A 22266-nucleotide genomic window follows, 5' to 3' on the forward strand; every position below is an offset into this window, starting at 1 on the left:
ATGTAAACAATTACCCAAGCGTAACGACCAAGTCAATACTACAGAGATCGTGCACATTAAAACACAAAACTGACTTTCTCAAAAGAATGTAATTGTAGCATGTTTGAAATATAAAAAATACTAAAAAAATATTTAAGAAATTGCATTACCCAAAGAAACCATAAATTTAATTGCATTTAATAGTGCTTTGTAGAGACAGACAGTGGATTAGGTCCGAGAACGAAGTAATTTTCTAACAATAAACAAAATAAGTTTTTTTCACTTAATCACAGAAATCGAAGTTACCCACTTTTTAACTGCAACGAGGCAAAATGCCAAAATGTCGGGACAAATATGCTTTTATGCTAACCACGTGACCAGGTGTTATGGCGATGTTCGCATCCGGGTCTGCGAATACCTTCCCGGGAAATTTCCCACGCTGATGAGAGTTACTTGTTTCCATCGAAGCTGAAAACGAAAAAAAGATCCTTGTTGCGAGCAAGTCATGAACGTGTGATGTGATTCAATACTGTGGTGAACTTTTTGGTGAAAGTTGTCCATTGTTTGACTAGTTTCTTTATAGACCTAGCGCACTATGACTTCACTTGATTGCGCCAAAGTTCGTTGCGTACTCTGTCAATACTTTCACCTATTTGTCCGTCTAAATAAATACAGTAGGGTAGGGCGCAGTATTAGCTCCGTCGCGTTGACACACATTAGCTGTGCACTTTTGTGTGTAAATTATGAATAAATGTGCCAATAAGATTAGAAAGTTCGTAGTTTTGCTCTCCGAACCCAGGCAATGGAAGGAAATCGTTTACATAAGTCCAAGGTGAAAGTTATGGAAAATCTACAACAGACATACACAGATGGATTTACCTAACAGTGTAAAAATGTCTGTTACTGTAGGCTATATACTTGCTTCCTATAGTGTGCGCTCTTCGATTAGTCACGTTTTGGTAAGGTATGATACTTATTGTCATTTTTAACGTGTCATGTTAGAAGAGAAAGTGGAATTATCAAACATGCACATTTGTCAAGTTTCATAAGTAATCCTGGTCAAAAAACAAAATGATATATTAATAAGAGTGACATTTGGCTAGCCTGTGCCTGTGTAGTCAACTTTCAATGAAATATATCCTTCATACAAGGCAGAAGTGTTTCAAAGGCAATCACATGACAGGCAGGAATCGAAGGATTGGCAAACCTTTACACAAAATTTAAGTTTACTGATCTGGTTTATGTCTAGTTTTAACAGACATGTAAGTATATATAATTACTTGCTTTCTAATTCCAGGAAATAATCATGTTAATTTGTTAAGAATATAACCAAGGCACTATATCCAGTGCCTAGCATCACTTGCAAGGCACTGTGAAGAACACTTGTCAACCTTTTTGAAAAAAAAACTTTGAATACTTTTGCTGTGGAAGTATAGAATGGATTTATCTGAATAAGGTGAAATATCGAAGAACGTTTTTGTGGCACAGTGTTTGTTGTTATGGAACGCAAGGAGTTTACTGTAGGAGAAGCTGATCAACTTGACTATGCATACAGGTGAGAAGTTTTTTTTTTTTAATGTTACGAATAGGTTGCAATTCACATTATGTGGTAGTGTGTTCACTTAGGCATTAAAATGTAAAATAAAATATGTTAATAATTGATTTTGAACTCTTCCTGACTTTGAATGGAATCCGACTTTTGTTATTTTAAGATTTATTTCATGTTGGAGACTTCCTAAAAGTTTGTGGAACATTAGGCTCCTATGTTATGACATATTCTGTTCACAGCCTGTGATATTTGTATGTTTTTTTCTTTATATTTTTAATATTTCAACTGCAAGATTTAAAATTTATTGGAACGCATAAAAAATATAAATTGTTGCTCTTTGGAAACATTACAGAATGCCATTATACAGCACAATGGAACTTTTTATTGAAACTCTGACCGGGACTTGCTTTGAGTTGAGAGTGTCACCTTATGAGACTGTTATATCTGTGAAGGCAAAGATTCAGAGATTAGAAGGTAAAGCTTTCTTCAGCTGAAAACTACTCACATTCGTTGGCTACTATCCAAATGTATGCCTTGAATGTGGTTTACAGATAGTTTTGGCTAGCCGATATCAAATGTATTGAAGAAACTTGTTTGCGCTTTTGAATCTATAAATGGGGAAAATATAAAGACAAAAGATCAAACTTACAGGAAATAACTGTTCAAATAGTAACTTGTAAACCCCGAAAATCCTGGCAACTCCCAATATTGTCACAGCTATGTTGATTAATTGGCCCATGTAAAGCGACACCCAGCCTGGAAGAGGTCACATACACAAAGAGCCTACGTGTCGTGCAGTGTTGATCACAGCCAGTTCTGTATGGCCTGACCACACAGCATGGGTAATGTAAATGTAATGGATAGCATACTTCCCAGGCTGGTCAACAGGACTCAAGTTACATGTGTACCAATGTTTGCTTTGTAACCAACAATAAGATCTGTCATAGGACTCAAAAACTCTTTGATCTTTAGCGATTATTGGCAGTTCAAACATGTTTTAAAAGTATTTTCAACTGACCAAATGGTTATGTGGAAAAGTTTGTTTAATGCAAGATTTTTTTTCTGCTTTAGGAATTCCAATTGGACAACAATATCTTATTTGGCATGACATGGAACTTGAAGATGACTATTGCCTTCATGATTACAAGTAAATTAACACAGAATTATAATATTTGGCAAACATACAAAACAAAGATTATAGATAGCATTCCCATGAAATTTTAATTATTTGAGACTAATCCCAAACTCCACAAGCAGCAATTAAAAATATATATATGCAAAATCAACTCCGAAATTTCGTTATTGACTTCAAAAATTATGTAGGTTTTTTTTGGAATATATATAAGATTTCGCTTAAAAGTTAGCAGCAATTGATTGCCAAGGATTTGTTGTGTGTGCTGTTGCTAGCACATGGCCCTATTAAGTGGTGTGCCTAAGTAGCTTCAAGGGTCAGTTTCTAGAGTTGATTGCTTTCAGTTTCTCTTTCCTTTGTTCTTTGCTCTGCATAGGTCTCCACTTGACCACAATGTGCCACCCTATCAAGTGGAAAACATTTTAATGTGATAACTAACAGAGCATAAGTTCATTTTTAACGAAGAAGTCCTTGCATGCCTAACATATAAAATGCAGTATATTTATACATGACAATTTTGAAATTTTGTAAGAAAGAGTATTTTGCAAAAGCTTGTATTGCCATTTGACGAATCAATGCTTTGCATCAATCCAACTCTATTGTTATTCTTTTCCAGCATAACAGATGGTTGTACACTAAAACTTGTGCTGGCTATGCGTGGAGGACCAATCAATACCAGACGAAGTAAGAATGTTTCAGAAGTGTTAACAAGCTTTCTTTCTCCAATTAGTATTCATTATTTCTCCATTTTATACACAGTTGCAATGGAAGATCCAAGCATAAGAGAGATGACCGACTATGTAGAGTCAAACCATGAAGAAATTTTTGACAAGATTAGTCCTCCACCTAGTGGCGGGAACAGCAGCAAGCCGGTGTGTTGACATGTTTTTGGCATAGCATTACCTTAAATTCTGCATTTTCAATTAACTGTATTTCTTCGTAGAAGTTTTCTTTACTTTCTTGGAAATTTAAAGTTAGCAATATGAGGTTTTAATCTATTGTTTTCATGTTAGGTTACATTGTTAGTTTACCGTGACGGTGATCAGTTAAATTTTTTCCGTGTGGTGGACAGAGGAGATGGAACTTTAACTCCATTTACTGACTCGCTAAGGTATGTATTTGGTGTTTTTGTTAATGTAAACACCGCCATTGATTATATTGTAAAAATACCTATTGTAAATTTTTTTTTTCCTTTTTTTGCTGTTTCTATTGCAATTATCCAGTATAATACAGTATAATGATGCATTGAGAGATGCAATGACGTTACATTGTTTATATTGTTTAATCAAGCACTATTCTGGTGAAACTACACCTATTTTAAAATATAATCCTCAAATCGCAGCGATTCAGCTTGCAATCTCCGCGAAGACGAAGATGACACTGAGGAGGAAACCTCTGTTGCCATGCACAGTCAGTCACCAGGGCAACAGCCGTTAAGTGTGACTCAAATGGTTGAGAACAACATTACAGCTTCCAAAATGAAACAACTGCAAACACATTTGCAGAATTTGAATGTCAGTTCCCCAAGTAACCGCAAACAGGTATCTACACATGCTTTTTGGAAGGGGTAGGCTAACTTTTGTTTTTTTTTGTTTTAGCTAATTGCCATGATAAAAATTATCATAAATTTTAGTGCCATATTTGTCAAGTAAAACTTTTTCCATCATAATGAATATTGCAATGAACTCTGGTAAAAAGAACTTAGCATGACCCATTTCTATCTTGCCATGTGTATGGTACATGGACATAGGGGTGGGGTTTGATTTACGGTTGTCATCTCATACATAATTAAGTGTGATGGAGTGCTTATAGTTGCAGCACAGAAGGAAGTTGTGTTACTCATTCTTCGACAGCTTACTCGGTGGTACAACACATTAATCATACCAAAATCTTTGTTTCTTGAAGCTTATTATATTTTCAAACTTTAAATACTTTTTCTTGGATGTATGAATATATTATAACAATCAGTCATTCGGTTGAAATATTTACTTTTTTGTAATCATACAGATGTCGACCAAAGCAGGGACAAAGCACAATGTTCCCCGACCCCCACTTATCCCTAAAAGTGAAAATGGTACATTTGCTTTGAGTAGTCACTATTGCTTACCATTTTCTGATGTCAAAGATAATGTGTACAGTTATTGCCAAACCTATGTGTTGCTTCATTATTAATTTTACCACTGTTTACAACATAAAGTATGTTTTGTTGTTTAAATAATGCCGTTGTGCACTGATGTTATGTGCACCTAACTCAATAAAAAAGGTTTCCATTTATTTCCCATTAAACAAAGCAGTCTGATTAAATGCTGAAGTTCAAAAATATTGGTATTTTTCTGACCATGATTGAACCATATCAGTCCATAAGGAATTTCCATCAATCATTAAAATTCCATAATATGCCAGACACATTTTAATTGCTTAATTCTCGTCCCCTGGCATTAATGGCCCACTTTTGCGCAGCGAAATCAGCTCGAATTAAGAGCACAGCCAATCGCAAGGAACTCATCGAAAAGATGAGGGCAACAATTAGTGAAAAATCAAAACTTCATCCCGCGCCAAGTAAGGAGTCGCAAGTTTCTGACGTCAAAGCAACACCAGCAGTTGTAAAACCAGACCCTGAAGGCATGTTTTGTCAAATTATAATGTTTGTTTACCAGCTGTCTGTCAGTGCAGTAGTTTGACAACATTCCTGTGGCATTTTGTTGTGTTTGGGTTGTCAGTGGCATGATTTATTTGTTTCAACACAACATTATAACTTGTATACTGAAAGTTTATCAGTATCAACTATCAAGTAATTTAACAAAAAAATTTTTTGCAGTAATTTCATACTTTTTTATGTAATTTACTTGGTCTATGAGTTATTCTAATAATGAACAGACTTACCCATAGTGCTAAAAAACATTAATATGTTATATTTATTTAAGACGTTTTGGCAAAAATGACATTGGAACTAACTGCGTCGTATCCACCTCATAACTATGGCATGACAAACCCTTTAAACGAAAACTCTTTCTAAGTTTTTGTAAAGCATGAATTTGGTCACCCCATACCTAAAAAAAACTACACTGTGCTCTGCACTCTTTTAATAGTACTTTTTGTGAATTTTAGAGTGTGCTGGCAACTTGCGCTTGACGCCTGTGTCGCGTTCAGCTCTTCTTCGGTCACGACTAAAAAGGTCGAAAAATGTGACTGAAAGCCAAGATGGAGAGAAGTCTGCGACTGATCCAATCTGTGAACAACAAAATGTGAGTACTATTTTATTTTAATTAAGCCCTGTGGGTTTGTATGTGGTTCTGGTGCAAACTTTTAGCCAAGGTTATGATTCATGGTAGACAGTGGCCATATTTTCTTTATGATTTAAATTGCATTCTATATGGGTAATCACATTGCTGCGTTTTTGTGTCTTACTTTGAAAACTTCTGGTATTTTATTGGTTTGTATGCACTACCTTTTCTGTTAATACCGTGCATAATGCTCCCATAATATTGTTTTGACTTATTTTTAGCTAGAAGTGTTTACAAACCCATAAAGCCACCTATGAGAATAGCCATTCAGTGCTAAATTAATCTGTAATAAATTTAGCCTTGTCACAAGTTTATCAACATCATTACAACAAACATGACGTTCCTATACAGCCCAGGGACATGACATAGTAATTTTCCCTAGTAATGGGCTTGCGTCAGACTGATCTACACTGAATAGTGTGTGTACATGATATCATAGTGCTGAGGATTTAATTTTAGTCATAACCAAGGTGCTTTTCTGAGTATCGAGTGCATCACATTAATATTAAAGGGTGTGTTTGAGGCCAAGCCCACAGTAATAACAGCATTGGTGAATTAAATCTTAATGGCATTCACATTTAATGACTCAAGGTTACTCAGGTTTACCTTTAATTTTATAGCTCTGATTTCAATCTTATTATTAGAACCTAATTTTTCATTTCATAATATTTGGGCATTTTGTGCATAACCTACTGAATGCAAATGTGTTTGATCTTTTAAACCAGTTGAAATTAGAGCAAAGTATTTGTTAAGCGATTGTATAGTGTTTATAAACACCAGACATATCCTCTGTTGTTTACGCACTCAATAAATTTCCCCCAATGACTGTTTATCGATCGTTTCTTACTTTTAAGTGTTGAAATACACTCGGAAGTCCTTTGTGACATCACAAGCACCCCACCCTAAACAACCTTTGACCATGTAACGTCAAAGGAACTGTCTATAGCGCACAAAGGACTAAAAAATTAATTTCTTTTGTATATTATTTTTTATTGTTAACCAGAAAGACAACACATTTCTGCAAGTGTTTTTAATATTCTGTTTTTGTTTTTAAGGTTGTGACAGTTTCAAATAGCAAACTGCAATCACCTTCATTGGGCAAAAGTGCTGCGACTACAGAAGTCATTCGACATCCCGAAATACAAAGTATGATTCAAGCAAACATCAGCGTTGTATAAATTGCTTTGTCATAACTTGTTAAGAAATTTAATGGCAGTTCTTAATATTGTGCTGCTAGTTGATGAATTATTGCATATTATATAATCAAATTATATGAGCTGTATCTGTCTAGAGACACTGAATCGTGCAAGCCCACACTTTTACAAATGGCTATTTGACACTTGGAGTGTATAGAAGTCCTTTTTCCCACCTCGACAAAAATAATATTGTTTTTAAACAATGATACAAAGGGCAGAATACTAATATAGTATTTTTCAGTACATTTTTATAATACCTATCATACAACATTTGTACAAGTTGAATGTAATTGTAACACAAATTGTTGTATTTCAACAGCAGCTCAGGAAGAGACTGTCCAAGCTGCTGAAACAACAGCAGGGAGATTCAGTCCTCGGACACGAAGGCTTCTTACAGCTCTGGAAAATAACTCAGCCCAGAAAAAAGGAAATAAACCACCAGCCTCAGTTAAGACCTCACCCAGGTATAATGGACTATTCAAAAATGTTTCGTTTTAGTGAGTTAAACGATCAGTTAAATGAGGAATCCATTGTCCACCTGCACAATACTTCTGTACCAAACACTTACCCACATATATTGGGACTGTCAAAAATATTACATTTTTATTACTTTAATGTAAACTTCATCTCGGACAATAACCCATTTACTTGTGCAATATCCTGTATACATAGCACTTACATTTGCCTTATGCACACCTGTAGGCCACATCGACTTTACTTCAACTGGCTAACTTGTTTATGTTGGTGGCACTGTATTATATGTTAAAGAAGTTACATAGTTTGCCTGAAACTAACTTAGTCTGCCCCTTGTTTCAATATCACTATGACAACAAAATTTTGTTAGACATAGTGATACAACTAGGCTACTTTCAGGACAACTATAACCAATCCCGAGAGTTTATTTCCATTACGCCAATACGACACCATAAAGCAACCATTTGTCCACAGGTCTTCTCTACTTCAAGGCCTTACATACAATCGCCACGATCTCTACCTGAGATCTTACGGACTTATTGCATCACCAGATGAGGACACTGAAGAACAAATTTTATCTCCTTCACCACCTGCAGCAACACCACCGTAAGTTGGCATATTTTGTTCTGTTTTGATTGCTGATGTAAGTTAATTTATCGTTGGCAAATCAAACAGTCCATCAAAAAGGAAGACAGATTTTTAATAATTGATCCTGTGCTGATGTTTGTGTTTAAAATTAAACTGATTGCAAGGTGCTCTGAACCTCTGGTTGTAACTTTTAAAGCTTCAAATTTGTAAAAATATTCAACTGTGTGGACTCAAATCTTTGTTATTTCGTTCGCTGTATAAAACAAGGGTTAAAATTATTTTTTCCCCTTTGCCAGGAAAGAAAAACCGGCCGCTCTGGCTCCGCAAGTGCTCGAAACTTCGCACGGTGTCAAGTATAGCTCAGTGGGAAGCTCAGTGGCCCCTTACTACTGGGGCAGTCGCTTTCTCAAAAGCCCAACCGCGATGGCTGGTGAACCTTTCGACGCAGCGACAACGTCATCAACCGTTTGGCCCCCTGCGCACACCCCTCATCCGCACAAACGGGCCCCAATTGCCACCGATTCCAAGGCCAGGCCCCCGGCGAGTTTTGCTGTGCCGGCGACTTCTTTAAAGAACCCAAAAGAATCGATATACAATCCACAAATGAGTAGCCTGTTACCAAAGCGTATGGACTCCAGTTTATCGCCACAACCGCCGTCACAAAGCATTCGTTCTTCGGCTGCATCGGCGACGTGGCAAAAGCAAAGACTAAAACGAATGAATTCAAAGCCTTCCGACCCCGTCATACCTCCGTTGGACAAAGTTGGCAAGACGGCTGAATCGAGACCCAATCTAGTAGACAATGATCCCCCATCTGCAGTGACAAGTCCTAGAAGGCCACTGCGGGAGGTATCCAGTAAATCAGGTCTTCGTATGGTGAGTTATTGTCCTATAAAAACTTCGAGGTTGGCAAGAAATTGACTTTTAAACCGATTTTGGAGTGGTTTTCATTCGTATGTGTTGAGGAACGCTGTGATATTTGTGAGCTCTATGTATCAAGTTGAATATTATCAACGTGGGTTTAGGATTTTAACACAATTCTAAGGGTTCCGTGACCTATTGTATTTCAAGGAAAACCTACTGAATGTGAATGTTAGGCCTTTGGTCAACAAATGCATGGGGACAAAGCCAAAGACATAACGACAATTTAGGCGAAAAAGGATTTACGTCACGTTTCATCTTAAATAACCTTGTGGGGTTTGACTGTCGAAAAAGTTTCTAAAACACTGCGTAAAGTACTTCGGGCGTACGTCAAATGCGCTACAACAATCGAATCACTATTTAAAGATATGAAATTCGGCGCATAAGCGTACCTAACACACATGCTTTCACTTCCATACCCTCCCTTGCCAAATTTGCTTTCAATATTAAAACCCAAGCAATGACGTGCAGGACACGAGTCGATGCTTGCAGCGTGCTGTTAAACACAATGTATACCCCACCTCCACCGTCGCTGGGTCAATGCGCCGTCAATCTACATAACCACATATTTGCTAAATTGACCAGGATACCAAATCGGCCGTTGTTCCGCAGTTTAACGAACGACCCCCACCAACTTACCCCTCTGTCACTCTGACGTCACATTGGCTGTATTATCTGGTTAAACGCGCGCGTCGGCCTAGCGTTGGTTAAATCAACACTATGCGCGGCCAGCGACTCCATCGTTTGCAGTTCCTTGCGTTGTTGTTGTTGATTTCACGGAAGTTTGGATTTGGTTCCAATTTTGGGCGTGTTGGCGATTAGGTGGTGACAAATGTGGATCTAAATGAACTTGTTTCAAATTGGGTGCACTTGCACAAAGACAATGTTGTCTAACTGCAAGTCTAACGCGTTTTTGGACATTTCGGTTTAATCTTCACTCTTTTAAATAACTTGCAAAAAATATTTTGAATGAATCCGAATTAAATAAACATATAATAAGTTACTAATAATGTCAAGTTTGTCTTAGCAACAAGAAACGTGACAATTTTTGGAGTAAACTTGCCACCAAAGCCTTGAGTGCGTCCATTTTGCTTGCATCATCGGCACCCGACCAATCACAGTGAAGTGAAATAAACCGTGTCCTTTTTTCCGCAGAAAGAGTCTCCGCATGGTAAAGTGGAATCCATGTCGAGACAAGAGGCGCGGGAGGTCGTAGACCTCATCAACAAAGCCATGGACGCCAGCATCCTTCGAACCTTCGTTCGGAGCCCGGTTAAAGACGGCCAAAGAGGTTGGCGACCCCTCTTGTTTGTAAAGCAGTATTTCCCAACCGGGCAGCAATTTGTAACTATCAAGGGTGCCGCTAGCTTTTCTCCGTGTACTCGCCATGGGAATTTACGTTATTTTTATGGTAATGTTGCGGTGCGAGCGCCTTTCGGTTCCCCAAATGGGTGGTTTGAAATCTCTTTGTACTTTGTAGGGTGTGGTAATCCACAAAAGGTTGGAAGCACTGGTGTAAAGCATTGAAAATTTTAAATATGGTCACCTGAGAAAGGGGTTTCATAGGTACCTAAATTTTAAATTTTGTTTTATTTCGTAAATTTTAGATGCTCGGAGTGTCCCTTTTAGATGCTCGGATACTTCTACGTCGTCAGTTGAAATTGTGACATTTTCTGACCTCATAGTGGGTTTTGTTACTTTACAACGTGTATTTTATTGACAGGTAACAGCGGACAGAGCTCAGGGCGCCACAGAACCAGTCTACAGCATCAAAATCTTGACAGCAGTAGGCTGAACTTTAAGGTGATTTAACATTTAATATTCGGTGTTTCCTTAAATTGCGATATTATGAAAGTTTTAAGTCTATTGCTATCTGGTAATACTTGCTTATCAACTGTATAAGAATCTGGCCCTCGGTTAGGTATTGTCCTATATTCTGCGACATCAACTGCAAGTGGTATGTCTTTTGAAGCAACAAGGCTCTAATTTATGTCAGAAGACCAAACTGATAACGCTTAATACATTTGCTGGCATAAATTAGAGGCTTGTTGCTTCAAAAGATAAACATATTGCTATCTGTTGATCAAATACTTCAACTTTATCTTGTGATTATTTGGTGTGCAAAAATGATTCAGGTTTCGTCAAAACTTTCCTAAAATCCACGTGACCTCTATTAAAATAAAGTAGTATCAACCTAAAATGTTACCATAACAGCACAATAATTCAAATCTTTCTTCAATCCTCCGCAGTCATCTCATGGAAAACATGGATCAACATCAGGAAGTCTTCCTCCTCCATTAGGAGTCGCAGCATCCCGCGTTCCTCCGGTTCTACCTCCCGTAAAGCAACCAAGCAAGAAAAAACGATGCTTCCACTGTGCTAAGAGAACGGGTTTAGCTTCCAGTTACATGTGCAGGTAAATTATATTTTTGTAATATTTTGCTCAGTGGTCCCAATAGGGGGTTGTTATATGCAATGTCAAAATACCAACATGGTTGATTGACAGCAATGGTCCAAGGCGCGTAGTCCACATAGAAAATAAAAAACCTGATCTCGATTCTTGCTTAGGATAACCTGGTTTTGAATCCACGTAGGGCAAAAACAAGGTTGCAAACCAGTCTTTATGGTAAATTGCGTCCTCCAAAAAAGCGCGGCATCAAATCGGTCAAATGTGCCCAGGACCTACATGCTCTGGTGCTAAAAAACTTGAGTTTCGTTGCGAATCCAACGTCACATGTCTTGTTTTCTTGACGCAGATGTGGGAACAACTTCTGCGCAACGCATCGTTATGCCGAGACCCATGACTGCACTTACGACTACAAAACTGCAGGCCGTAAACTCCTCCAGGAAGCGAATCCATTGGTCAGCGCTCCAAAGCTTCCCAAAATTTAAAATTTAAACGTTCATCAAAGCAAAATTACAACAACAACATCATCCTTCTAGTTTCAAAACGTTTTTGCAAGTTCCTGTTTTGTTTTTGTTGTGTTTGAAGCCGACTTGTTCTTTGTGTGTTTGGCCTGGACCTGGGGCCCGTCATGAGCAACCAACTGCGGCACTGCCAAGAGCGACCGAACGTCTTTCCAAATTTTTTTCAGTCACATTTCTATTGCGCGCTTGCGAGCACGAACTTTTCGCTACAGCGAATTCCAAGTGCGCATCTTCCTCTTTTCGACGATTGCGAGTTTTTTTTCACTTTCTCATCCAGAAAAAGCTTATTTGCGTGATGCTGAACTCCTTGGTGGAATGGTTAACTGTGATAGCGTGCTATCTTTCTTTGTTTCTTTTGCTGTTTGCAACGTTTTCAAGTGTTTCTTCGTTCATTGTTTTTTCGTTGGTGTTTCAGCCTTTCACACAGCACCTTGTTTTTGCCGCTGGCACACTGTGACTTCAGACCGTTTAGAATAGAACACAACTGACTACATACTGAGTGGTGTATGATTGTGGAGGCACAGAATGACAGACATGCTAATAATCACCCTTATGGGCCCATGATAAGCTATGAGCCGGGTTACCATTAGCCTATCACAAGGGATCCGCAAATCGTAAGGCGCCACATTGTCCGTTTTGGGTCGTTAGCAAAACAAATGAAACGTCGCAGTTTTGTCGTGTTTTTGATTGACGCTGGACGATTAGCCGTAATCAGAAGTTTGGTTTCCTTATTTTCACCGCTTGTATTATGACATCACACTGTGATTTATGTTCGATTGTTATTTTAAAGTTCTCGAGTTTGCCGCAAGCAAACCTTGTAAGGTCAGTGAAACAGTTTTTCAGGCTTTCTTTTTTGATGTTGCGAGGCATTAGGACTATATTTTGGGGCGCGCCGGGTATTTGCGGACACGTGGCCTAGAAACCTTCAGTATACAACGAAGTAACTGAATTCTTCAACATTAAACTGAAACATGTTCCAAGACAGAAAACCTGTGGGTTATTTTGATTCTTTATCACCTGGAGATCTGTGCGTTTCCGACCACTTAGGAAAAAAACAGTACGTTTCTAAGCACTGTTCTCGCATAGCTCTTCCTACACCCACTAATCCCGTTGGCAAACCAGTCCCAATCATTTAAAAAGCAGTCATCTGTACACTCTAAAAGTCTACTCTAAAGTGAGCCTTTTTGCGCACCACAAAAGGGAAAAGATTTCGACGAATTAAATTTCGGCTTTCTTGGTTTCTAATTAGGGTTAATAAATATTTTCAATATTTGTCACACACGATAATACGTAACGTGTGTATTTTTCATTCTGGTGTATCTTGTTGCATGGTACTAAATGCACTTGCAGGGCCTGTTACCATTCCCTTACTTATTATATGATTACTATATGAACTTATCCAAGTTGTTTTATTCGCTTTTAAAGTTGTTTTATTGAAATCACGTTGTTCTCAATTTGCAAACACAACGCACGGCAGTTTTACAGAAGTTGCGTTGCAAAAACCATCAACAAAATGTATTTGGAGTACAAGCTTGATACCAAGTCCACAGCCAGTGTAGACTTCTACGTAATTTTTTGTCAGCCTTCAACTTTCTGTTTCTTCGACTGCGAAAAAAAATCAATTTGGAAAAATATAAATTGCATTGTTGGATTAAACATTGGCGCCTCCCCTAAAGATTTCTTACAACTAATATCACTTACTCCGCGCAAACAACTACGCGGATGAATTGGTGAATTACATGGTGAACCATTTTTTGGGCCCAAGATTGACTGTAAAACCTCACGAAAGCAAATTGTTTCATACAAACCTTGGATATCGATACTGAGACGTGCTTTTTTGAAGATCTGAAAATAAACAAACCATTTAAGGATGAGTCGTCGGACGCTCATTTGCTGACAACTTTTGAACAAAATCCCAAATCGTTTGTCTTGCCGGGTTTTGTTTGATAAATATATTTCACTTACTCGCATTATCAGTACCTCACTTGTTCAAAAGGCACATTTTTTAGAAAGTCAAATGAAACAAATACTACAACAACAACAACCCACTTCTCTTCCTGGAGTGGTTTCCTTTTGTTTCTATGATGAGGAAACGTGGGCATCATATCAGGGTCGCAGGCTGTGAGAATAAGATAAACCCACATTGGTTTTGTTGGATCAAGTACAAATTTTAGAACAAGGGTCGGCAATGTTTATCCAGTAACAATGTATCTGCGCACTGTATTATTTTTTCCACTGACAATAACGTTCTTTTTACTGTTTATTACGTTGTTAAACCTTGCGTATTAGGGGCATTAAATTCAGATTATCTATTTATTTTGTCATATCATTTAATACCACTCTTCCATAAGAGCCATAGCATTAGTTAAAATATGAAATTATAACGGTGATATCACCGCAAAGTGTAAGTCTTTCCCTGACTGTTTGGTGGTCAATACCGTCTACAACAGCTTTTCTGGCATTTATATTTCGTCTTCAATTAGGCATCGTCTGTCTTACGCAAAGGATTCTCCTTGAAGTAGGAAGTGTCCAGGGAATCTCTTGCCGTCGCCCGCTTTTCTGGGTTGTACATCAACAACAGATTCAGCAATCTCATTCCAGCGTCTGAGAGCCAGGGAAACCGGTGCTTCAGGTTGTTGTACGGTTGTTTGCGCAAGTAGATGCTTTTAATTGCAGGCAATTGTGAGTAACCCTGTATACAGAAACACACTTTAAATGGCAAAGATGCCCGAGGTTTGTAACTTACAGCTACTGTATGTAACAATTGCAAAAAGTAGGTCTTTCAGTCCTATGTCAAAAAAGTCTTCTGTTTTCTCAGGAAATTGTAAAATTTCTGGTACATCTCATACCACAAATCTACTTTGTTCGCAAATTTCCGCCTGTTAGGAATTTGAAGCACAACCACAATGACTTTAAAATTCCTAATGCTTGATGGATTAACGTTCCAACGTCGTGAATTTTTATTTAACTTAATATCTATTGAGTTTTATGCTTACCGGCCATATTGATTCACTGGGAGATCCGAGCATCTCAATAATCAACTCAATCATCTCCATCTCACTCTTACCAGGAAACAGTGGTTTGTGGGCTAAAAGTTCTGCCAATATACAACCGGTTGCCCACATGTCTGAAATGGAAAGTCCGATCAAGACGACAAACTAACTTTTGTTACTGCTGTGCCAAAAAAATTTTAACAATACAAATAGTGCTATATAATTTTTATGTCTAAAATATCATTCATATTGATAATGCGGGACCTGATTAGAAAAAATGGGGCCTGTACTTCAACAAAAAGGCCATCACAATGTTCAAAATTGAGGGATTTCAGTTCGAAATTGGGGTAAAACAAAATGAGGGATTTGAGTCTTTTTGGTCTTGCCGCTAAACTGCGGGGCTCTTCCAAGCATTTGTCCAGATTTGGGGAAATTTGCGCCAAGAAAAAACAGATATTGCTTTGGTATTTACCTATTGCAGCATTATGAGTTTTAGAGCCAAATAGCAGTTCAGGTGCTCGATACCACAGGGTTACAACGCAAGGTGTCATATTCTTCTGAGGAATACCATGTGTTCTCGCTAAGCCAAAATCAGCTATTTTTAGCGTTCCTTTGTCCGTCATTAGGAGATTTGACACTTTCAAGTCCCTATATAAACATTGTTGGTTATTGTATTATTACATATGCTGGCAAAAAAATCACAATACAAAAAAATATGTATGTGCAAAAAGCCATAATATTTGGGACCCATTAGTGTATAAGCTAGCACAGTTCCACAGTCAACAGCTGCACTGATGAGACCTCACAGGTTGAAACAGAGTGTACACAGAAAAAGAAATAATAACAAAACAATAATTTTGGCCTTTAATTAAAAAATATCTCCATATTTGTAATTAGTAGAAAATTATCCTCACCTGTGAACAATAAAACTCTCATGCAGAAATGTGAGGCCTTTAAGGAGTTGCAAGGTTATGCACTTGACTTGTGCCTCGGAAAATGGGGACAACATGTTGTCGAGCAGGTTGGCAAGATCCTGTTCACAATATTCCATAACCAGAAAGATGCTGCAAATATAAATTGCACCACACAAGGTGGATAAAATACAAAAACAAATGGAATTTGGCACCAAAATGTTCAAATTTTAGGGATGTTTAAAAAATTAAGTTGTAATTGAGGTATGCTATTGCTTGCATGCTATACAGCATTTTAATATTTGCCATATGTTTGGTGGTTGTTACTAATGTTTGTGCATTTCAGCCTGAAACATGAATTTCTTAGATAGTCTTGTTACTAAATTATAAAAAGCTTGAAATTTCACAAAATAAATATGTTGTATATGACAATAAAAGTGGTATCATTATGTAACTAGAAAATCTATCATGTATTTTCTTCGAAACAAGGTTCTGGGAAAAGAATTTCAGAGAGGTTACTTTAAATCTACAGTTAGTATCAAAAAGACTTTTACATAACGTTTATTGGGAATTTTAAACCACATAGAACATTCCATTTACGTCCAGGTGAATACCTAAAAAATGAGAAAAAAGTGCAGAAGCTCACATATAACTAACAGGACCTGTCAAGTCTCTGTCCCACAACCACTTCCTTCAACTCCACAATGTTGTCGTGTTTTAGATTCAGGAGAAGTGTGATTTCACGTAAGCTGCTGATCGACATTCCGTCTTTTTCGTTTTCAGTCCGCACTTTTTTCAAGGCAACAATTTGGTCTGATTCTGTATCCCTTGCTCTGTCTAAAAAAACAATTTGCTGAAACACATAGACAAGTTATTTCTTTTAGATGGTCCACTTAAAAAATCGCCAATGGGTGGTAAGCTAAAAAAAGGTTGAACATAAATTTCTATGTTGATGATATAGAAAAAAGCGAAATTTACAATTAAAAAGTGAAACGTTTAGAAATGTGTTCAGCTTATCAAGGCAAAAAAATACTTTGGCAGTTTTGCATCATGGAGACTGTGGCAATATTAGAGCAGCTTACACACAATCCCATAGGTGCCTTCACCAATCCTGTTGAGCTTTTCGAAGACAGTTACACTTCGGCATCTTCCAAACTGCAAGGAGATTTAACAATTTATGTCGAAATAAGAGCAAGGAATATATATCTATTTCATTTCGGACACATCTAAGTACATCTATTTCTATTTTTAAGTTTTGGCAAATAAGTACAACTGTTAATGTTTATTAAAAGAGATACCCTTCAAAACGAATTTTTGGGGAAATTTCACTATGATATTAGATCTTTATGATCATTGTAAATATTGCAAATGTTTTACGTATATTCTGAAAAGAATTTGGCAAAAGAGTTAAACCAGAGGAAAATTCAGTTGTATTGTTGAGACCAACCTTGTCTTTTTCTGGGATTTTCATCATTCTTCCAGTCGACAGTGAAACCAATTCATTTTCTTCCATTGCAGTATTACAAAAAAAACAAGTTTATTAAACTGGAAATACAAAAAAAATTAATGTCTTGTTTATTGCATATACTCAACAAAAAAGGCAATTATGGTATTATTGCAATTTGCCAATGGAAGAGAGAGGAAATGTAAACAAACACAGTTCAAATGAAAACAATGGCATGACAGAAAAATCACAGTTAAACTGCATAAATGTGTAAATTGATCAAAAAGCAGGAGCTCAATCAACAAGTAAAACAATATATAGGAAAGTTTTCAAACATCTTCTTGGGATTTAGGTAATTGTGATTGTTGATGAAGAAATTCAGCATGCTTCTGTGCAGCATCAGCTATATAAATAAATATATATACTTGTAAGCGAAAACTTCTACAGTGGTGCAATTGCAGCAATGTGTCAAAAACTTACCTTTCACATTTTCAAGTTCCAGCCTAAAAAGAACACAATGAGGTTATGAAAAATGTTTGGTGCATGGAATAACGATTTACTTTTTGGCCAGCTTTATATTTTGCATTTCGCTCTTCATGTCTTGTATTTTATCGTATGCATCATTCTCATCTGACAGGTTTTCACAAACTGCCATGATAGATTTGACCTCCTCTAGGCTTGCACCAACTCTACCTACAAAATACATTGTGCAGTTGTAAATTACTCATTTTCGAACACAGAAATCTAAAATTGTAGCCACGTAAAAAAAATAAAAATATATCAATTTATTTGAAACATTTTCAACTAACCTCGACCACAAACATCAAGCGATATGATATAATTCTTTTACACCGAGGCAAAAAAATACTTACCTATGGCTACAGTGATCGATTCCACCTCCCGTTGGATATCACGGAGCAGAACGAGGTGGCTGCACATTCTTGTGAATGCTTTGCATTGTGTATCACATTGCTTACATGACTGGGAAATTTTCTTGCTCAAGACCTGAATAATAAACAAATCATCAAAAAATGTTTACATATCTACGGGAAATGAGATATGCACATGTTTTATTATAAGCTGCAAAAATCTTCATCGCACATGGCAAACACTAAACAGTGAAAATATATCATAAAAACAAGAAATTGGTTACATCAAAGATATAGAACACTCAAAGGTATTAGTGATTGATTAACATACAGAATATATAAACACTGCACACACTAAACACACATCTATTTTAAAAAGCTACCTCAGCTTGCCTTGTACAATGTACAGTGTTTGAGTGCATTTCCTGCCATTGTTCTTGATACCTTTGACCAACAAAACAACGAAAAAAGTTGTTTTACCGACTAGAATGTGCATTAAACTTACTTGTGAAGAAGTAGAGCACCGGCATTTGCATTTATTGGACCAATATGTTTTGGTTGTGTAATATTCATTTTACTAACTACAACACTAAACCTACACAGCATGGAAAAGATACATTTGTTTGAGACAAACTTTGAAACTTTAATTCAAAATAACAAGCAAAACTAAGCACGCCATACTATTTAAATTTATGTCAATACATAAGTCAAGCAATATTTAAACATGAGCATTATACCCGCAACATTCGATAAACTCAATACAAAACATGCTTGGCATTGTCTACTTAATGAATTTCTACTTCCAGGCTTATGGCAAAAAAATTTTGTATATACCTTCTCAAGTAAAAACAAGTCAAAATCTGCATCAATTTCCTCAAAAATTAATAGCATTTTAGATTTCACAGACATTAAACAAACAACAACAATTTATTGACACAATTTGGCAAAGCAATATGCTTCAAGTCTTACATTTTTATGAAAAAAAACTAAAGGCTTTTCCTTTTTCCTTCAAACTTTGAAATTTGTTTTAAAATGCTGCTAAAAGTCTTTTTGTTCACATCTGTGATCAAATTTTTGCTGTTTTTCTCATTATTTGATTGTCTCCTTGGCTTACTATCTGTGGAATCTCTTCTTTCAGGTTTACGATTATCCCTGGAATTGGAATCAAGTGAGTTACGGCGATGGCTGTTTTCCCTTGAAAATGAAGGCCTTTTTGTTCGTGACACATTATTAGGGTTTTGACTTCGTGGCAAAGGCTTGTCAAATGATTTTGAGCTTGACACTTTGCTTGCAGAGTTTTGTTGTATTTTTTTATCATGATGTTTTGTGTCTTTCTTCCTACTCTGCTCTTTAGATGAGGAGGATAGCTTTCTCTTTTTTCTCTTGCGTTCATATGATGAATCAGAAGAGGAAGAACTGCTGGATGTGGAGGAGGAAGATGATGAAGTAGAGGAAGATGATGATGACCGATGTCTTGAGGAGGTACTCTTATTCCTTGATCTACGCTGGCCAGACTTTGATCTATGTTTTTGTTCCACCTCTTGCTCCAGGAGATGTCGGACTTTGACTATGGTGGCTGTCTTTGAGGTCTTATCCTCGTCACTGATGGTGTCAGTTGATGAAGACTGACGTTTCGCATTCCGGAGTGCAGCGGATTTTTCCAAAACACCAATAGCCTTTATTGCTTCTTCACATGTACGATCTAATTCAAGAGCCTGCTTGTACAGTTTTGTAGCCTCTTTAATTTGCTGAACGTCTTGTGCTTCAAGCTCAATAGTCTTGGCTCGCTCCACCAATACCTCCACAAGGTACTTCTTTGCATTTTTGTGGCTGGGTTCCAGTTTTAATGCATGTTCAAAATCAGCAATAGCTCGAAGGAATGTCCTTTTGTTAGCATACACAGCTCCCCTTGCAACAAGAGCTTCAACATTTCCTATATCCAAATCAAGGGCATGATTCAGCTCGTGCAGGGCCTCCATAATCTTTCCGTTACCATAAAGTTCAATACCTCGTTTTACTGCGCTGTTAGCCACCTTCGACGACTGCTTCTTCCTGAGTTGGTCAAAGTATTCCTCTGCTGGAATAGATGGGTTTTGCATATCTTCAATAAGTGAACTGTATACACCAAGTACCAATCGGCCATTTAAGTATTCCACCACATTAGGGTTAAAAAACCCAGCACTTTGGGATATGATTTTGTCGTAGGTATCATTCCCTTTGCTGCAAGACCTTTTATAGGACACAGGCAAATCTTCATCTCCAATAAGTCCCAAGGTCAAACTGGCTTTAGTGTTCCGACTCTGCAAGGATATGATAATGGATTGGTGAGATTTGTCCACATCAATGATAGCAGCCCGAATCAGGTCCCCAACAGCAAACCTTAGTAGAGGATTTTCATGGTTTGTAACAGTTGGGATTTCACTTTTCGGACACTGGGCTTCAAATTCAAATCCTTCAATGTCATGAGCTTTACCAGCATCATAACAAATTAAAATGACATATAGTCCAAATTCACCTTTTCCAGAAACTCTACCAATCACAATATTTCCACTTTCAAAGCGATTCCACAAAAAATGTTCCAAACTTGACTCTGATACACCCATGAACATCTCTAGGGGTGGCAAAATTGCGTAAATGTCCCTTTTGTTTTCTTCCTCAGTCCATGGTTTTACTGTAGTCGACCGGTTCCTGTGTAACCGCTTCAAACCATTCCCAACCTTGTCAACAAACTTTTCTATCTTGGACATTATGGCAGGTCAACAGTGCGAGCCAATACCTACTACATATTTTTTCTGAAAAACGCCAGATGAAAACTTTAAGTGTGCAAAAAGTCCGTTTGATTAGTGGTACAAAAATTAGCCTTGGGTACATACGATTCCGCGCCAGATCGTAATTTATCTTTACCTGTTTAAGTTAGGTTGCACCAGGCAAAAAAAAACTACAAAAAAGCTAGACGAAACTACTTTTACCGAAGTTCTAGCAACCTTTGCAACTTTGTTTTCTGCAGTTTGCAAACGTGTGAGTGGTGTGACCAACCATCACAATTCACACTGGTTGAAACGCTAAAGTGCGGAATGTTGCAGAATAAATGTAGATGATTTCTATTGCTTGCTACGTTTGCGACAAATCAGAATAAATTAACAACTTTTAGTTAGCGCACTATATTTTATGTGCTGTAGCAAATAAGGTTGGAAAATCTTTACAACATGTCAACAAGTTCTGCTCACATATTGAGATTACGCCTAATAGAATTAATGTTGCATAACAATACTACAGTGTTTGTTTCCACGCAACCGCAAAACAAAGATTGGGTCGCCCAAATTAAAAGTATACGATAAACTCACAGGATGAAGGTGAAATCAAACGTTTTAAATTATCTGCATCTGGACCGTTCGTTTAGTCTGCTAACCGTAAAGAACACCGATTTGGTGTTGGAATACTTTCATTTTCTCGACGTACATCACAAAGAAAAGCTCAACGACATACAGTTTTACCAGTTTATGAGACATGTTACCAACTTGGATAAACGGCAGATCTTCCTGGTACTCGACATGCTCGATCAGCAGGCTACGGGATATATACGATTTCAGGAGTTTTATTTGCTCGTGTGCATTCTGATCGCGTTAAACGACAGAGTGGAAAAACAATTTATTTTTCGACACTCAAAAATTGTCTTTGAAATGATGGACGAAGATGGCGGAGGCACAATATCAGCCGACGAATTCGGACAGTACGGTTTTCTTTTCAATTTGAAAGACCACTCTGTGCGTGACATCTTCTTCGAGTTTGACGTGTCAGGTGACGAAGAACTGGATTATAAAGAGTTCAAGATGTTTGCAATGGCTTGTATTGACAAACAAAAGGAACTTGATGAGAAGAAAAAAGTAAAAATGTTGAAGGATATGGGGGACACACCTGATGTTGGTGTTGACGATCTTGATTAGTTAAACTAAATGCGGTTGCAATAAAATAAAACATACTATTTTGGGACTGATGTT

The 22266-nt window shown here is 37.3% G+C and overlaps 4 protein-coding genes across 6 annotated transcripts; 2 read left to right on the forward strand and 2 right to left on the reverse strand.

The window, feature by feature from the left end:
* Positions 1-1280: 1280 nt before the first annotated feature.
* LOC145908075 (AN1-type zinc finger protein 4-like) lies at positions 1281-12542 on the forward strand. Of its 3 annotated transcripts, none has more exons than XM_082995248.1 (18): positions 1281-1534; positions 1881-2002; positions 2600-2675; positions 3277-3344; positions 3420-3532; positions 3674-3771; positions 4003-4201; positions 4668-4734; positions 5121-5282; positions 5769-5905; positions 7000-7090; positions 7460-7604; positions 8089-8220; positions 8499-9078; positions 10279-10414; positions 10847-10926; positions 11373-11539; positions 11880-12542. In XM_082995248.1, exons 1-18 carry the CDS (start codon positions 1479-1481, stop codon positions 12013-12015), a joined length of 2565 nt encoding a protein of 854 aa, XP_082851374.1. In that variant the 5' UTR covers positions 1281-1478; the 3' UTR covers positions 12016-12542. The 3 variants fall into 3 exon arrangements, with proteins under 3 accessions (XP_082851374.1, XP_082851375.1, XP_082851376.1); XM_082995249.1 differs by having other exon boundaries at positions 7463-7604; XM_082995250.1 differs by lacking the exon at positions 5121-5282.
* Positions 12543-13470: 928 nt separating this feature from the next.
* Positions 13471-21054, reverse strand: LOC145909193 (uncharacterized). Its single transcript, XM_082996524.1, has 11 exons — positions 19611-21054; positions 17403-17461; positions 17038-17110; positions 16618-16792; positions 15959-16108; positions 15517-15692; positions 15048-15178; positions 14551-14743; positions 14101-14170; positions 13860-13896; positions 13471-13656 (listed from the first exon to the last, which is right to left on the reverse strand). The coding sequence occupies exons 1-11, from the start codon at positions 21013-21015 to the stop codon at positions 13630-13632; spliced, it is 2496 nt and encodes an 831-aa protein (XP_082852650.1). The 5' UTR covers positions 21016-21054; the 3' UTR covers positions 13471-13629.
* Positions 17471-18859, reverse strand: LOC145909194 (uncharacterized). Its single transcript, XM_082996525.1, has 6 exons — positions 18774-18859; positions 18652-18712; positions 18272-18404; positions 17960-18092; positions 17880-17902; positions 17471-17802 (listed from the first exon to the last, which is right to left on the reverse strand). Exons 1-6 carry the CDS (start codon positions 18839-18841, stop codon positions 17729-17731), a joined length of 492 nt encoding a protein of 163 aa, XP_082852651.1. The 5' UTR covers positions 18842-18859; the 3' UTR covers positions 17471-17728.
* Positions 21055-21615: 561 nt separating the features above from the next.
* LOC145908940 (EF-hand calcium-binding domain-containing protein 9-like) lies at positions 21616-22212 on the forward strand. Its single transcript, XM_082996261.1, has one exon. The coding sequence runs from the start codon at positions 21616-21618 to the stop codon at positions 22210-22212; it is 597 nt and encodes a 198-aa protein (XP_082852387.1).
* The last annotated feature ends 54 nt before the right edge of the window (positions 22213-22266 follow it).

This window comes from Ascidia mentula, chromosome 7 (assembly GCF_947561715.1).
Source record: "Ascidia mentula chromosome 7, kaAscMent1.1, whole genome shotgun sequence".
NCBI classification, from domain to species: domain Eukaryota; kingdom Metazoa; phylum Chordata; class Ascidiacea; order Phlebobranchia; family Ascidiidae; genus Ascidia; species Ascidia mentula.

Bases quoted from the DNA above. Each gene is read 5' to 3' on its own strand.
- LOC145908075 (XM_082995248.1), top strand. From the start codon at position 1,479: ATGGAACGCAAGGAGTTTACTGTAGGAGAAGCTGATCAACTTGACTAT. The intron at 9,079-10,278 runs GTGAGTTATTGT...TTTTTTCCGCAG, and splicing joins GTAAATCAGGTCTTCGTATG to AAAGAGTCTCCGCATGGTAA. The intron at 10,927-11,372 runs GTGATTTAACAT...AATCCTCCGCAG, and splicing joins GCAGTAGGCTGAACTTTAAG to TCATCTCATGGAAAACATGG.
- LOC145909194 (XM_082996525.1), bottom strand. From the start codon at position 18,841: ATGAATATTACACAACCAAAACATATTGGTCCAATAAATGCAAATGCC. The intron at 17,903-17,959 runs GTAAATCGTTAT...TGTTCTTTTTAG, and splicing joins AATATAAAGCTGGCCAAAAA to GCTGGAACTTGAAAATGTGA. The intron at 17,803-17,879 runs GTAAGTTTTTGA...TTATTTATATAG, and splicing joins GGAACTTGAAAATGTGAAAG to CTGATGCTGCACAGAAGCAT.
- LOC145909193 (XM_082996524.1), bottom strand. From the start codon at position 21,015: ATGTCCAAGATAGAAAAGTTTGTTGACAAGGTTGGGAATGGTTTGAAG. The intron at 17,462-19,610 runs GTAGGAAGAAAG...CTGCAATGGAAG, and splicing joins CTCCTCATCTAAAGAGCAGA to AAAATGAATTGGTTTCACTG. The intron at 15,179-15,516 runs GTAAATACCAAA...TTTCCATTTCAG, and splicing joins AACTCATAATGCTGCAATAG to ACATGTGGGCAACCGGTTGT.
- LOC145908940 (XM_082996261.1), top strand. From the start codon at position 21,616: ATGAAGGTGAAATCAAACGTTTTAAATTATCTGCATCTGGACCGTTCG.